This window comes from Ailuropoda melanoleuca, chromosome 1 (genome assembly GCF_002007445.2).
Source record: "Ailuropoda melanoleuca isolate Jingjing chromosome 1, ASM200744v2, whole genome shotgun sequence".
NCBI lineage: Eukaryota > Metazoa > Chordata > Mammalia > Carnivora > Ursidae > Ailuropoda > Ailuropoda melanoleuca.
This window is the reverse complement of record NC_048218.1, coordinates 162,654,716-162,669,050: the sequence shown is the minus strand read 5'-3', so window position 1 is coordinate 162,669,050 and position 14,335 is coordinate 162,654,716. Positions and strand designations below refer to the sequence as shown.

At 43.5% G+C, this 14,335-nt stretch overlaps 1 protein-coding gene across 6 annotated transcripts in view; it reads left to right on the top strand.

The window, feature by feature from the left end:
- Nucleotides 1–14,335, top strand: part of OSBPL3 (oxysterol binding protein like 3) — a 179,765-nt gene that overhangs the window by 96,875 nt on the left and 68,555 nt on the right. For all 6 annotated transcript variants that reach the window (XM_002912864.4, XM_002912867.4, XM_011223670.3 and 3 more), the window contains 3 exons: nucleotides 12,250–12,366; nucleotides 12,531–12,584; nucleotides 13,562–13,675. In XM_002912864.4, coding sequence (XP_002912910.1) covers nucleotides 12,250–12,366; nucleotides 12,531–12,584; nucleotides 13,562–13,675 — 285 coding nt within the window. The remainder of the gene's footprint in view (nucleotides 1–12,249; nucleotides 12,367–12,530; nucleotides 12,585–13,561; nucleotides 13,676–14,335) is intronic.

Genomic DNA, 14,335 nt, shown 5'->3' with positions numbered 1-14,335 from the left:
GAGCACAGCAACTATATTCTGGTGGGTTTTAGAAATACTACCTTGGGGGCCTCAGTTGGGTAAGCATCTGCCTTCACCTCGGGTCATGATCCTGGATTCCTGGGATTGAGCCCTGCGTCAGGCTCCCTGTTCAGCAGAGAGCCTGTTTCTCCCTCTTCCTCTGCTACTCCCCCTGCTTCTGCTCTGTCTCTCTAATAAATAAATAATATCTTAAAAAAAAAAAAAAGAAATACACCTTGATAGAAACTGCATGGGGTGCCTTAAGAAAGTCAATTTATTTATCTACAGTTGGTATTGGCCATAGTGCAGGATACACGAAAGCAGAACAGTGACCCCAAAGCTTTCGTTGAGGACACAGCTTATTGGCTATACAGTTACTGGAATTTTCTCTAGAAGATATAGATGCAAATATGAACTGAACTGACTTAACAGTTCTTTCCTAGGGAGGGAGAGTTTAAATCTACTTGGTGATATGACGATATTAAAATGCTGAAGGCCCAGAAACGACAGCATTATAATAAGTAGGACAGTGGCAAAACAGAAGCCTTCTCTAGAATAATCTGATATCCTTCCTAAGTCCTCTACACGCTGGCCCTACCATCAAATGCAGTTCTGTCTCCCTTCACATCTGGACACAAGCCTGCATCCCAACTCAAATCACCTTCTCTCTGTCCCACGCTAGGGGAGGCACATTCCTGGCACATCTCTGGCTTAGTGGTTCCTTTTCCCGAGTTAGTGGGCTGAATGGTGTCCCCACCTCCCAAATGATATGTCCACAGCCTAATCTTTGGAACTTGTGAATGTTACTGTATTTGGAAAGAGGGTCTTTGCAGATGTAATTAATTTAAGGATCTTGAGATGAGGAGATCATCCTGGATTATCCAGGTTGGCCCTAAATTCAACGATCAGTGTCCTCGTACTAAGCACACAGAGGGGAATACAGACATGGATATGAAGACAGAGGTGGAGATTGGAGTGATGTGGCTACAAGCCAAGGATGCCAGTAGCTTCCAGAAACTGGAAGAGGGAAGATGCTCTCAGGGGCTGGATGTTTGTGTCCCCCCACCCCCACCCCATTCATATGTTGAAGCCCTAACCCTCCTGATGGCATTTAGAGGCAGGCCTCCAGTAGGTAATTAGGTTTAGATGAGGTCACGAGGGGTGGTGCCTTCATGATGGGATTAGTACCCTTATAAGAAGCGGAAAGGCTGCAGAGCCCACTCTTACACACAGGAGAAGGGCTGTGGGAGCACACAGCAAGAAGGCAGCTGTCTACAGGCCAAAAAGCAGATTCTCACCAGGAACCGAATCCAGCAGCACCTTGATCTTGGACTTTCCAGCCTCTACCAAGTCTGTGGTATTTTGTCATAGCAACCTTAGCTGATACAAGCACATTCTCCCCTAGAGCCGCCAGAGCCAGTGTGGTTCTGCTGACACCTTGATTTTGGACTTCGGGCTCCAGAACTGTGAGAGAATACATTGCTTTTGTGTTAAGCCACCCAGCTGTCAAGACAGCTTCAGAAACCCTCCTTCTCTCCCTGTGTCCATATTCCTTTGGGGTGGGTCTAGTTCGTGCGATTGTGCTGAGAACTCCGGTGTCGTGTTTCTTTGAATCTCCCATTTAGCATTTCCAAGTCTCAGTCTTGTGGTATCCCTTTATCTTTAATATATGCCAACTTCATGGAGGCCAGCCCTTGGTTTTCCACCTTTCCATCTCTAGTACCTGGTGCTAAGCTTCAGACCTCTGAGTAGAGACTGCCTTCTCTAATAGAAGGTCGGGTACGAGCCAGAGTCTAACTTGCTTAACACCTAAATCAGTCCTTCTTTGGTTCAGAAGGCACTCCAGGATCTTCTTCTGTCACTAGGTTCTCATTACAAGATCCAGTTATACTTGTGCACACTGAGGGGAAAATCGCCAAGGATTTGGATCAGAGACAGGAAGAGTTCATTCTGGCGCCTACTCCTATGAGTCTGAATTATATGCGTATTAGTTAGCCGGAATGTGTCTCTACTTTGATTGCAAATTTCAATTAGCTCTGAAAAAAAAAAAAAAGCAGTTTTGAGCACACTTGTCAGAGAGAGCACTGTTATCAGCTAGCGCCATCCAGCAACGAAGTGGGCTTTCTTCAGGAGCTGTGCGCCCCATCATTGGAGTGCAAAAGTGAGATGTCTGACTACGGAGGGTCTGCAGTTCTCTCCAGGCTCAGACACCAAAGGGCAGAGCTCTACAATATGCCAAAGACAGTATGGTTTTTTTAAGATTTTATTTATTTGTCAGAGAGAGCGTGAGAGAGAGCACGCACGCACAGGGGTGCAGCAGGCAGAGGGAGAAGCAGGCTCCCCGCTGAGCAGGGAGCCCGATGAGCGGCTCAGTCCCAGGACCCTGGGATCATGACCTGAGCCGAAGGTGGATGCTTAACTAACTGAGCCACCCAGACGTCCCTATAGTATGATTTTTTTTTTAATGAAAAGGTAGTAAAAATAAAATATTAAAATGGTGCTGGAAGGTATACAAAAAAGAACGCAAGAGAGTCTCCCCCACTTTGTGCCTCTGGCTGAGTTCCGTTCGCAGAGGAGCCTGTCGGGAGAATTTCCCTGGCATCACACGCACCTGTCCCTGTGTGGGGAGTGAGCCCGGGAGCTCTTCCCTGAGACCGTCTGCCACTGTGACAGGGAGGGAATTCTTAGAAAGGGGTAGAGGGAAGGGCACTAGGTTGGAGTTGAAAGAGTGGTCCTGTTCCTCAGAAGTCCTTCACCCATTTTTGTGATCCTACGCAAATCATTTATCTTAGCTTCCTCATCTCTAAAATGAAAGAGCTGGGTAGATGACTTCCACATTCTCTTCCAAACTCTGAGGTTTAAAAGAATTACTCCATGACTCTATGAGGGCAAACAAATCATTTCTTCTGTATCCTGAAAAAACAAAACAAAACAAAAACCCAGAAAAGACTCTTGAGTCCCTTGAATGCACAGTTATCCTGTCATCACGGCTAGCACGCGTGCCTATTAAGTGCGGGAACGTGCTGCCAGGCAGACCAATTGTGCTTGGGGAGAGAACGGTGCTGGGGGCGAGGAGCCGGACTGGCAGGGCAGCAGGAGGCCTGGGGTGGACTCTGGTATAATCGTAGGTGATCTTGTCCAGAGTGGACGTTGAGCAGAGAGGTGCTGCGTGTGGTCTGCAGCCCACAAATGGGGTTCACCACTTCCTAGTGGGTGATGTTGGGCAGACTACCTGTATCTTCGTTACAGAGATAACGTCTCTACTGGGGGCACGTAGAAGCTTGTCAAGAAGTAGTAGCTGTTACTTGTATTACTCTCGTCACTACCACGGTAGCAACTCTAACCACCCCGCCCCCACCCCTCTGATGGGTGGCTTGGCCAGAGCACGGGGACATTTATAGGTTTGGTGTCGCCATCTTTAACAGGGCTACAGCTCTCAAGAGGCCATGTTGACAGAGCAGAGCATTACAGAGAAAAGAGTGCATAAAAGATGCTGTCCATAGTCTTGAAGGGCTTGCATACAATTAGGGGGATATTGAACAAAATTAATAACCCACAAATCTTTTTGAAGATCCTAAAAAAAGTACCAGTGTAATTACAGCCATAACTGCTGAGTGCTCAACAGGGTTGAAATCATCATTCATTATATGTACATTAAAGCTTTTTACTATTAACACTAATTATAAACCCATCTGTGGTTAACACAACTGGAAAGCATTTTTCTCTTATTTCGACCTCAGGTGGAATTAGCAACACAGCTGACACATCACATGGTTTATTTCTCTTTTTTGTCAGTATCGGCTGCCAGTGACCCTCTTTTTCTTTCCCTTACCTCCCGGGCTATCTCAAGGGCTCACCCCCAAGACTGAGTGCATACTCTTCCATTATCTAAGTAGTTAAAGCACCAGTGTTTTGGTCTGTGACTCAACAAGTAATTAAGACCTAACACATTTGGGGGACTACGTCATCTGGATGTTTGCCTCCCTGCCTAGGCATGGGTGGGTAAGCTATGTGTATGGGTGTGAAGGGGGAGGAAAGACGTGGCCATTGGCTGGTCTTGACTCCATTCCCCATGTAGCCTTCCGAGTCTGAGTGGGCTCTTCTCTTCTCAGCCTTCCTTTTTTCTTCAGTCTTCTCATTTAGATCCTAAGATCGGGGATTGTACCTGAGGTTACTAGATAGAAGTTAATGCTACCGTTTTTTTGTTTCCTTTTAGGAGACTTTATCACCCAACATTTTATTTTTTGTTTTATTTTGTGTATTTTTTAAAGATCTTATTTATTTGAGAGAGAAAGAGTGTGAGCAGAGGGATGGAGGTGGAGAGGGAGAAGGAGGCTCCCCACTGAGCTGGGAGCCTGACGATGCAGGGCTGATCCCAGGACCCCGGGATCATGACCTGAGCCAAAGGCAGGTGCTTAACTGACTGAGCCACCCAGGCGCCCCGGAGATACACTATCTTAACAAGCTTTTACATTGTGAACTATTGGCATAGTGTTGTACGACCGATTTCTAGAACTTATTCATCCTTCATAACTGAGACCTTGTACCCATTTTATATGACATGAATTTGTGAAATAAGTTTTGCAAGGGATTTCGTGGCTCATTTATTCTGACCACCTTCCTGGTCTAGGAATCCCCTGCAGTCTGTCTGCCAGCCTCTGATGGAGCTCCCCAGTGACGAGGGAACTGGCTGTTTCATAGGGCAGCCCAAGTGGTTTTTGTCACTGTTCATAGCACTAATTATTAAATAATCAGATGATTGGTCCTTTTTGCAGAGCTGGGATCCAGGGTCTTATAATTCTTACCCCATTAGTCCTGGTTTGGCTCTCGGAGCCTATCAAGTCAAACCCCAATTCTTCAAGACAGCCTGGTGTCCTAGAGTGTAGCTGCTCTAAGTGGGCCCATGGTCCAGCAGCAGTGGCCGCACCCATGCAGGTGCAGAAGCTCAGACCTCGCCCGGACCTACCCAACTGACATGTGCGCTTTGACACGATCCTCAGTGATTGGAATGCATGTTACAGTTTGAGAAGCACTGCATTAGCTCACACACACCATCCCCCCAACCGGTTTGTTCTTTTAATTGCTATTGCTATCAGGCCTGCTGGTGCTCAAAAATTTTAGTTGAGGAAGAAACAATTGGACGAGAAATAACAATTACAACTCTCCGTGATTGAATAGAAGTACAGAATTGGTCTGGCATCAGTTAAAGCTGTCATTAACTAAAAATCTATTGACAAGTATTTCCATATGTTCGCAGTTTAATCATAAAAGATGATATTGATGATCCGGAGGCTTTAGAAAATCAGGAATGCTGGGGCTCCTGGGTGGCTCAGTCAGTTAAGCATCTGACTTCGTCTCAGGTCATGATCCCAGGGTCCTCCTGGGACCGAGCCCTCCCTTGGGCTCCCTGCTCAGCAGGGGGGTCTACTTGCCCCTCTGCCCCTCCAATCATGCTCGTCTCTCTCTCAAATAAGTAAAATCTTTTAAAAAAAATCAGAAATGCCTTTAAAATCATTAAAGACTTGTTAAATTATGCTCCATGTGATTTAATGCTGGGTAGTGTTGCCTTGTGAATTTTAAAAACCTGAGAAGCAGATTAAATAAATAATCAGAGCAACCCACTCCCCAGTCATGCCAGATAGGGAGAGGCAGCCACAAAACTTCTTCCACGACACTCTTCAGCTGCAGGAAGAATGGAAGTTTTAAGTTATTTTCTATTTCTGACATCACTGCAAGGACAGCGCTGAGAATCCAGCATTTGAAAGTTGCAGAGGAGACGTGCGCTGTGGAAACAGCTGTGCTGGGGGGGGGGGGAACACGCTTTCAACTCGTGCACTCAGCAATATGGAAATGAACTGTGCCAGCTCATGAGCACGGATAAATGCTTAGTTGCCTTTCCAACCACAAAGCAGCTTTCTATACTTGGCACTCTTTTGACATTCAGTGAAACAGGCTGAATTTAATGCCGGACGACAGTGCCAGACTGTCTTCAGTTAAACTGAAGCGAAGACCTTAAGAAGCTGCTTTCCCCAGACCCTGTCACATTTCTCTCTCCCTCTTGTATTCGTGGTGAGTTTTCAGCCTGACAGCCTCAGGGCACAGTATCATCAGCCCACTGTGTTGGGCTACGTCAGCAGGACCTTGATCTTCCCCGGGGGCCCAAGTCTACCCTGTACTGTATCTTAGGACATTCAGCTCAAGGTGTGTGTCCTGCTCCCTGGTCACCAGGCGTGCGGAACTCAAACAGCCGCTTCAGGACACCTGGTCCCTTGAGCCAAGAGAAGCGGCATCTTTGCTTTCTTCTGTCCTGAGCACCATTTCACCCCATTCCAGCGCACATGAGTAAAATCCCTCACCTGGAAGACACTGTTGGGCTCTTTTCATACCCCCTTGCTCCTCAGACTCGTTCATTCAGTGACTGTTTTATTCAGGGCCCCTAAGTGCCCGGTAGTGAGATTACTACATAGAGGAACCTGTCCCAGGCTCATGGAACCACGTTCTGGCTGAGATAGACTCATTTGAGTGAGGTTTATGTAAGTGCTGATGAGGGAGAGAATTGGTGCCCCAAGGAGAAGGTTTGGGGCAAATTGAGAATTCACAGGTTGAGAAGTAGATGGGGTGGACATTCCAAATATAAAGAATCGAATGAGCAAAGAATTGGCAGTGTTAAAATGCACACGTGGATTTTCTGCCCTTGTTCAATGGGACTGTAGTATAGGAAACATGGTAGCTCTGAGCAGGATCCCAGACCTTGCTTGTTTCTACCCATAGGGCAATGTGCCCTAACTCCTTCAAACTGCTTCAGGATCTTGGCCACTGCTTGGCATTTGCTCTGGTTCATCATCATAATTTATATATTTAAACTGTAGCAGAATATGCATTATATTATAATATGTAGCAGAATGAATAAAAATGGAGGTTCTGAAATCAGCTGGCTTTACTACTTGGTAGCTTTATAGCATTGGGGAAGTTATTTAATGCTCTCTTCCTCATTCCAAAGTTTCCAGAAGTTTCCACATTCCAAAAATAAGGATACTAACCCAACCTCACAGGGTGGTGCAGGGATTAAGTGCCACAATGTAAGTATAGTGTTTACCACACTACCTGGCAGATAATACATACTTAATAAATTTAGTTATTGTGCTTCATGTATTTGTTCAACATATTTATTCATACCTACTGTGCCCTGTTAAGTAGTGAACATGGAAGAAAAGATTCCTGCTTTCATGGAGCTAAAACTGTTCTCCAATTATTTTATGTTATTATTGTTTATATTGTTGTATTTGTATGTTGTTTCAGTAGACCCCCTTGGATAGTATTTCCTGAGGCACTACCCTTTTGTGTTTTAAATGGCAGACTATATAGAAGTGTGGATACAACTTAATACTTGCTCGTTAAACATCTACCTAGTACCATTTACTTGGTTTGAGAACTTAATCCATTTTCTTGAGTTGTTAATAACCCTGAGGAATTCTTTTATTTGATATATACGTGTGTGTGTCACACACATATATATAGCATATAGCATATATATCATCTATATAGCAAAAATAAAAATTAATGTAGTTCATTGCTGGGGTTCTAAAAAAGTTGAAAGATGGTCCCTACAACTGTTTTGGGGAGAAAAGGCCAAAGTCCTGGGATAAAAGTGGGGAAAAAAATGAATTAATTAGACACTAAGTTATTTGATAATAGACAGTAATACTGTATTTGTAGCAATACACAATTGATGTGGTTTGGAGAAGTTAGGAAAATTTCAGAAACTGAACGAAAATTCTGAAGGGTTTGCATGGGTGGAAAAGATCAAGAGAAGATTCTAGGAGGCTCGAACAAAATAAAGAAACCAAGGAAGTAGAAATGCAGACAAGTATTATGTTACATACATTTGTATGTTGCATGGAGGGTAGGGTGTAATGGGGCCCCATAAATAATTATGGAAGTGGAGAGTCTTGGGAAGCCAGGTTGGATGAGAGCCTGGGTCAGGATGGTGGCTAGGGAACAGAGAGGAAGGGACATAGAAGATAAGCAGTTTGAGGATGAAACCAACAGCACTTACTTAGGAGAAGTTAATTAATTAATTAAGCCCTCACAGTTCCAAAGTGATTTTGCTACACCATGACGACATAGCATTTCTTCTCATAGAATTTGTGTCAGGTTCAGCAGGGGTTCTTAATCCCACCAAGACAATATCCCCTTATTGTGACCAGTATTTCAATGACCTCTTTACTCTCCTTGAATGAAATTCAGTATTTATTTACACACATAATTTTGAAAATATCAACATAATGCTTTGCTGTAATATAAAGGAAAACTCAAAGTGGTTAGTATTAAAGTATTTCTTTTAATGTGTAGAAGCCCACATATGATTATACCAGGAGATATAATGATGTGGTCAGATACACCTATATGTAAAATGTCACAGCTGCTAATGCAGACCCATATGGGTATGTTGTGCTAATAACTCAGATACCACAAGTGGCACGGCCTTCAGCAACACGATTCTCCAAAATGGCGGGTGATGCTCGTTAAAGTCCCAAACAGAAGGAAATATAGCCTTCCCTCAGTTATCCAGTAGTTGCAATACCGAGAATTCAAACTGCATAAAAACCATGCCGAAAAACTTTGGTATGGATGTGAAACAGAGTCAAATTCTGTGCTCAAGAAATTAGAAACAGGTTTCACCTACAGAAAAGTCCATAACACTTTGGAAGATCTCATGGGAAGTGGGACAACTCTCTCACTGTCTAAGACAGAGACATTGTGGGACATCTACCATCCCTGGATCCCAGCTATCAGATCAGAGGTACCGCGACAACGAAAAGTACCCCCACCATTTCGCGGTCCCCGAGGGAGAGTACTGCCCCCACTGAGAAGGCTGGCTCTCGGGTTTCAAGGACGGTGACAGACAGGGAAGCTGGAAGGGAGGTTTGGATGGCAAGCCCAGAGAAGGAGTTGGCTGCAGAGCTTTCTTCCTCAGTCAAGCAAAGTCTTCACTTTCTTAAATACTTCAAATCTGGCTTTTCCAACCTGGTTAAGAGTTTTAAGTTCTGAGCCCGGGTAGAAAATAAAGTGAGGAAAAAAAGACGATATTTTGTTTGGCATAAATGCAAACCCTTTCTGGCTTATTCCCTTCAAATGCTAACAAACGCAGTCTGATTCCCTGCCCCCCTCCACGTTGGCTCATTGGCAGGAATGTATTATGTGTCAAGAATTCAGGAGAGATCTAGTTCTAACATGAATCCCTGAAACATTTTTGAAATTTAATTCTTGTTTTCCTTTAAACTGTAGATATGATCTCATTCCATTTTTTTTTTCAGTCTTGTGAAGTATGCAATTAACATCTAATCCCTCTCGACATTTGCATTCTGCACAATTGAATGTATTGGGCAGACATGCATGATTGTCTAGTATTATCACTGCATGTTGCCTTCTGCTTGGGTGTCTTAAATCGAAAGGACTTGATCCCCTTTGAGTAGTTTCCAAAATATTTGGAGCTATAGATTTCCATTTAACAATGATAACACGCACGTATACCCTTATTCACAAATATGAATGTGCTGTATTTGACTTGTAAATAGTCATTTGGCCCAAAGGTATTGGGCATATTTCAAATGCATGCTGATTTATAATATTCCAAGAACATAAATCTGTTTGGGATCTTATTCAAAGACCGAGTTTATTTGTTAGCCAATCAGATGTATGCTGTTCACAGGACAGCAGGTTAAACATTGTGAAGAAATCAGAAGTGAACTAGACACTTTACACACCCTCAAGGAGTCTGTTGTCTAGTAGGGATGATAAAATCTCACGTATAATAAGTAAGTGGTAAACCCTTGGAAAGGTAAGATGGAGGCTGATGGAGTTCCTAGGATGAAATAGTATTTTCTTTTGAAGAAGGCTTCCTGGAGGAGGTGGAATTTTTGTCTTGACCTTAAGAATTCATTAAAATTTTGACACGTAGGGCACGTTAAATTTTGAGAAATGGCTTTCTAAGCTGAAGTACATGTGAACAGATGTTGTCAGTGTGTGTGTGTGCACGTGACTTCTCATCACTTAATCATGTGCGTTCTCAATGTGTTGTCTGGGTATAATTGATTTTGAATAATTGGCAGTGCCAGAAAGAAGTCTCATTTGACATTGCTGCCTTTCTGAAAAAGTCCTCCAATTTAAGAGCTAAATATAAGCCTTGCTTTCTTTCATTGAAGAATTCCCTTTTACAATTCCAGGTCTTGGGGTACTGCTATCACATTTCAAAAGTCTGGAATGAACCTTTAATTATCTTCAGAGTAAAGTGAAGTCAGATGTAAGGCAGATCTGTCAGGATTGTCATATAAAGAGTTCAGTTGCTAAAACAGAGAGGTGTTCTTGTTACCACGTGTTTCCCATGTGTTGAACTTGAGGACAACACAGAAACTGAGCCAGAGGACCCATGACTCCTATGGTTCCATGTCCTTCCATTAGACTGTTTCCTGGGGCTTGAATTAAATTACTTCTTCTCCCTGGTGCTGGTCCAGACTTACTGTCCATCTCCCAGTTCCTCTGGCCTCTACCTGTAACCCTCGCCTGTAGTCTGGAGATTTAACTAAGAGCAAGTTAGTCAACATGCTATCTTGGCCAAAAGGACACATTTGTCTCATGGAGAGATATTCGTACCTCACGTTCATTGCAACTTTATTCACAGTAGCCAAGGCAAGGAAACAGCCTAAGTGTCCATCAGTGGATGAATGGATAAAGAAAATATGATACACAGAGGGGAATATCATTCAGCCATAAAAAAAGAAGGAAATCTTGCCTTTTGCAACAACATGGATAGACATCAAGGGCATTATGCTAAGTGAAATAAATCAGAGAAAGACAAAGACCATATGTCATCACTTATATGCAGAATCTAAAAAACCTGAATCGTGGAAAGAGAGTAGAATGGTGTCTCCTGGGGGTGGGAAGGGGTGGGAATGGTGGAATGCTGGTAAAATTGTACAAACTCCCAGCTATAAGATAAGTGAGTTCTGGGGGATCTAATGTACAGCATGGTGACTGCTTGCCATATTATATTCTTGGAAAGTTGCTAAGAAAGTAGATTTTAAGTGTTAACACCACACACAAAAAAGCGGTAGTGATCAGGGGGTGTGGGCAGAATGGAGGGGTATCAAATCATCACATAGTATACCTTAAACTTACGTGTGTTACATGCCAAAAATATCTCAAAAAAGCTGGAGGGGGTGGGGAAGGGCACGTTTGTCAAAACGTAATTATCCTGTGTTGGAAATGTTTCTCTCCGATCTGGGTGGTCGTTACTGTTGGTATAGGTGTGTAAATGCATCAGGATGTACTTTTAAGGTTTGTGCATTTCATGTATATTAATCCATTAGTAAAATAAAAATCCATTACCTCAGCCTCTAAAATGGGTATTGCCAATTTTGGTCTATCTTGGGGTAATTTTGCAATGATTTGTGCATTTTCAAGCACTTAAAAATAAATTTTTGGAATTTTTAGTGTCTTTCTTTTGTATTCCCTTTTAAATCCTTTTTCAGTCAAGGAGTTGACACTACCTAGATAGCCAACAGCGGAGGATTAATTGTAAGAGCAGTTTGTACCTCTTCAAAATTACAAACAGCTCAGTAGAGCAGTAATTGCTTTCCCCTCAAAAGTTTTTGAAAGAAAAGAAGGGTGTGGTGGACAACATTTCTGGAAAAAGAGGATGAAAATATTTGTTTCAAAAGCACCTTTTTAATGCTTCAGGGTTCCAATATTTAAATATCTAGAATTTGAAGAGATTAACTTGCAACTGAATCATTATTTTGACGAAGTTGTCATGTTCTCATACTTTTCAGCCAGTTCTTAAGCCAGTTTCCCCATATTCCCACCTGATGGCTGTAGCTTTTGTTTAAAATTCGGACTGAAGTCTTGCAGTGAGCAAACAGTAACTGTGTGATGATGTCAAAGGGAACAAAAATAGAACTGACAATGAAAGCTTTACCATTACCGTGTTTAAGCACTAAAGCGAGAAAAACATTCCCTTCTAGGAGAGGGCTTTTGGAAAAAAAAAAATCAAATTTGATGCCATTACATTACAGCATTAAGTCCATGAAGTCCAAGACCTGTATGAAAATTAAATTTTAACTTCTTCTCCCCAACAAACCCGGCCAAGCTCACCATCTTGGATGGATTTACCAACAGGATGAAGTGCTTCTGAATGTTGTTATTATTTTTGAAGGTAGCCATTTAGCACGAACTATTTTATTGGAACAGGACAGCTGGGAAGTGGTGGAAGGGCTGAGAGGAGAGATGAGTTACACCCAGGAGCCGCCCATTCAGAAAGGATTTTTGCTGAAAAAGAGGAAATGGCCCTTGAAAGGCTGGCACAAGGTAAGACGCTGGCCTTGGCCTCACGTTCATTTGCACCCATGTGGCCCCACTCAGTAACGTGGGTCATAGGCACATAGATTTAATTTGAAGTTGAAAATTGAGACCAAGGGAAGGGTGGATGGTTAAATGGGACGTCTTAGTGAATTATACTTTCTTCCCTACAGAGGTTTTTCTATCTGGACAAAGGAATCTTGAAATATGCCAAAAGCCAAACTGATGTAAGTCTTCTTCTTAAATATGTTACTAGAGAATCCTGAAGGGCTAATTGTTATCAGCTCATGGGTGAGATTGTACACATTTGGGGATTGCATTTCTCTGAACTGGAAACCATAGGGGGTAATAGTTCCTTCACATGGACCACAGGTGCCTACTTCGCACTGTCCCAGCCCTGGGTTCTGGGTGGGCTCAGTTCGCCCACCAAGTGAAGGTGGAGGGCTCCTCTCAACACCCTACTGGGTATCCAGGGGTCTGTTCAGGTCTTAGGGTTGGGCTGAAGCATCCTCTGGATGGGAAAAGACATTTTCCCAGCAAGATAACAGGAGTAAAAGGTAGGACAGGTATCACTCTCACAGTTACAGTGACTGAGGGGTTTGGTGGAGAAGGCCCTCGATGAAGGTGATAGGAAGTTGCCTGTTGCATTAACACTAGGGAGACAGCCCACAAGGGGTGGAATGACTGTTCCTCCTGCCCCTTGTATGGGTCCTCTTCTCACGCAGCACTTTCCTCTTCCGTTCTTGCTTCCTTTGACTCCTAGAGCGCTCATCTCGTCAGGTTGCACACAGAAAACTTGGCATAATGCCTCACCCGCGGTGGCTTGTCTTAGCTTTCTGCCCTTACTCCTCTTTTTAAGTCACTTCCAAATGAATTTAGATACTGGAAACTAATCCTGTGGAAGGGAGTGCAGTTAACAGGTGAATTCATTGCTGCGGGAGTCAGTCCACGGGGCTTAATCTTTTGCTTCCTCACTCCTTGGCTGTACAAACCACTTGTTACTTAATCCCTCGTAGACTAGAACAGATAATGCATGGACAACACTTAATTCAGTACCAGTTCACAGTCAGTGCTTGATACTTGTCGTTATGATGTTTGTATTAGTGGATGTTGAAGGGGAGGCTACAGGAGAGGAGTGTCAGGGATGTTACTACTGTTTCTAACCCCATGAACCTCAAGTGGCCCTCTTCTCACGTTCCTGCAGATCGACAGAGAGAAGCTGCATGGCTGCATTGACGTTGGGCTGTCGGTGATGTCCGTAAAGAAGTCATCAAAATGCATAGATCTGGATACCGAGGAGCACATCTACCATCTGAAGGTGAGCCTGCTTCCCAGGCGCGATCTCCTGTCGCACGGTTTCTTTGTGTGGCAGAGGGATTGGTGATGCCCTTTGATTATTTCATAGGATCCAACCAACGTGTAGAAGATCTTCATGATGCAAGTAGTTCTGACAGATGCTGCTGATATTTGGATGGACTGTCGCCCACCCCCTAAGGACCACCCCCCACACATATATCATGATTGTGACGACGATCAATAATAAAAAAAATCTTCATGTTTCCAGATAACCCCTCCTTCCCCCAGACTGTACCACCTTTAGTGAAGAACCATTTACCATAGGTTAAAATAGGTTCCCTGGAATACAATATTTAATATTTAGTCTTATCACTTCAGCTAATTTTATAGGGATTCCATTAAAATTCTCATACTACAGTGAATGTCAGGAACTTTTCTCCTGAAGGATGGGCCTCCAAAGAATATCTCTGAAAGCGGCTTTCTACTCCCTCTGCCCTCTCCCCCGCAGGTGGTATCGATGGTTAAAAACATCATATAAGAACGTTGGAGGCCCAGATCTGGTTCAAATCTTGACCTGGCTACTTACTAGCTGTTGGCCTTTGGCAAATTTTTTAGTCCCTGAAAGTCCCCGTTTTCTCACCACCCTTCCACCGAATGGGAATTCTCACAGTGCCCATGTTGT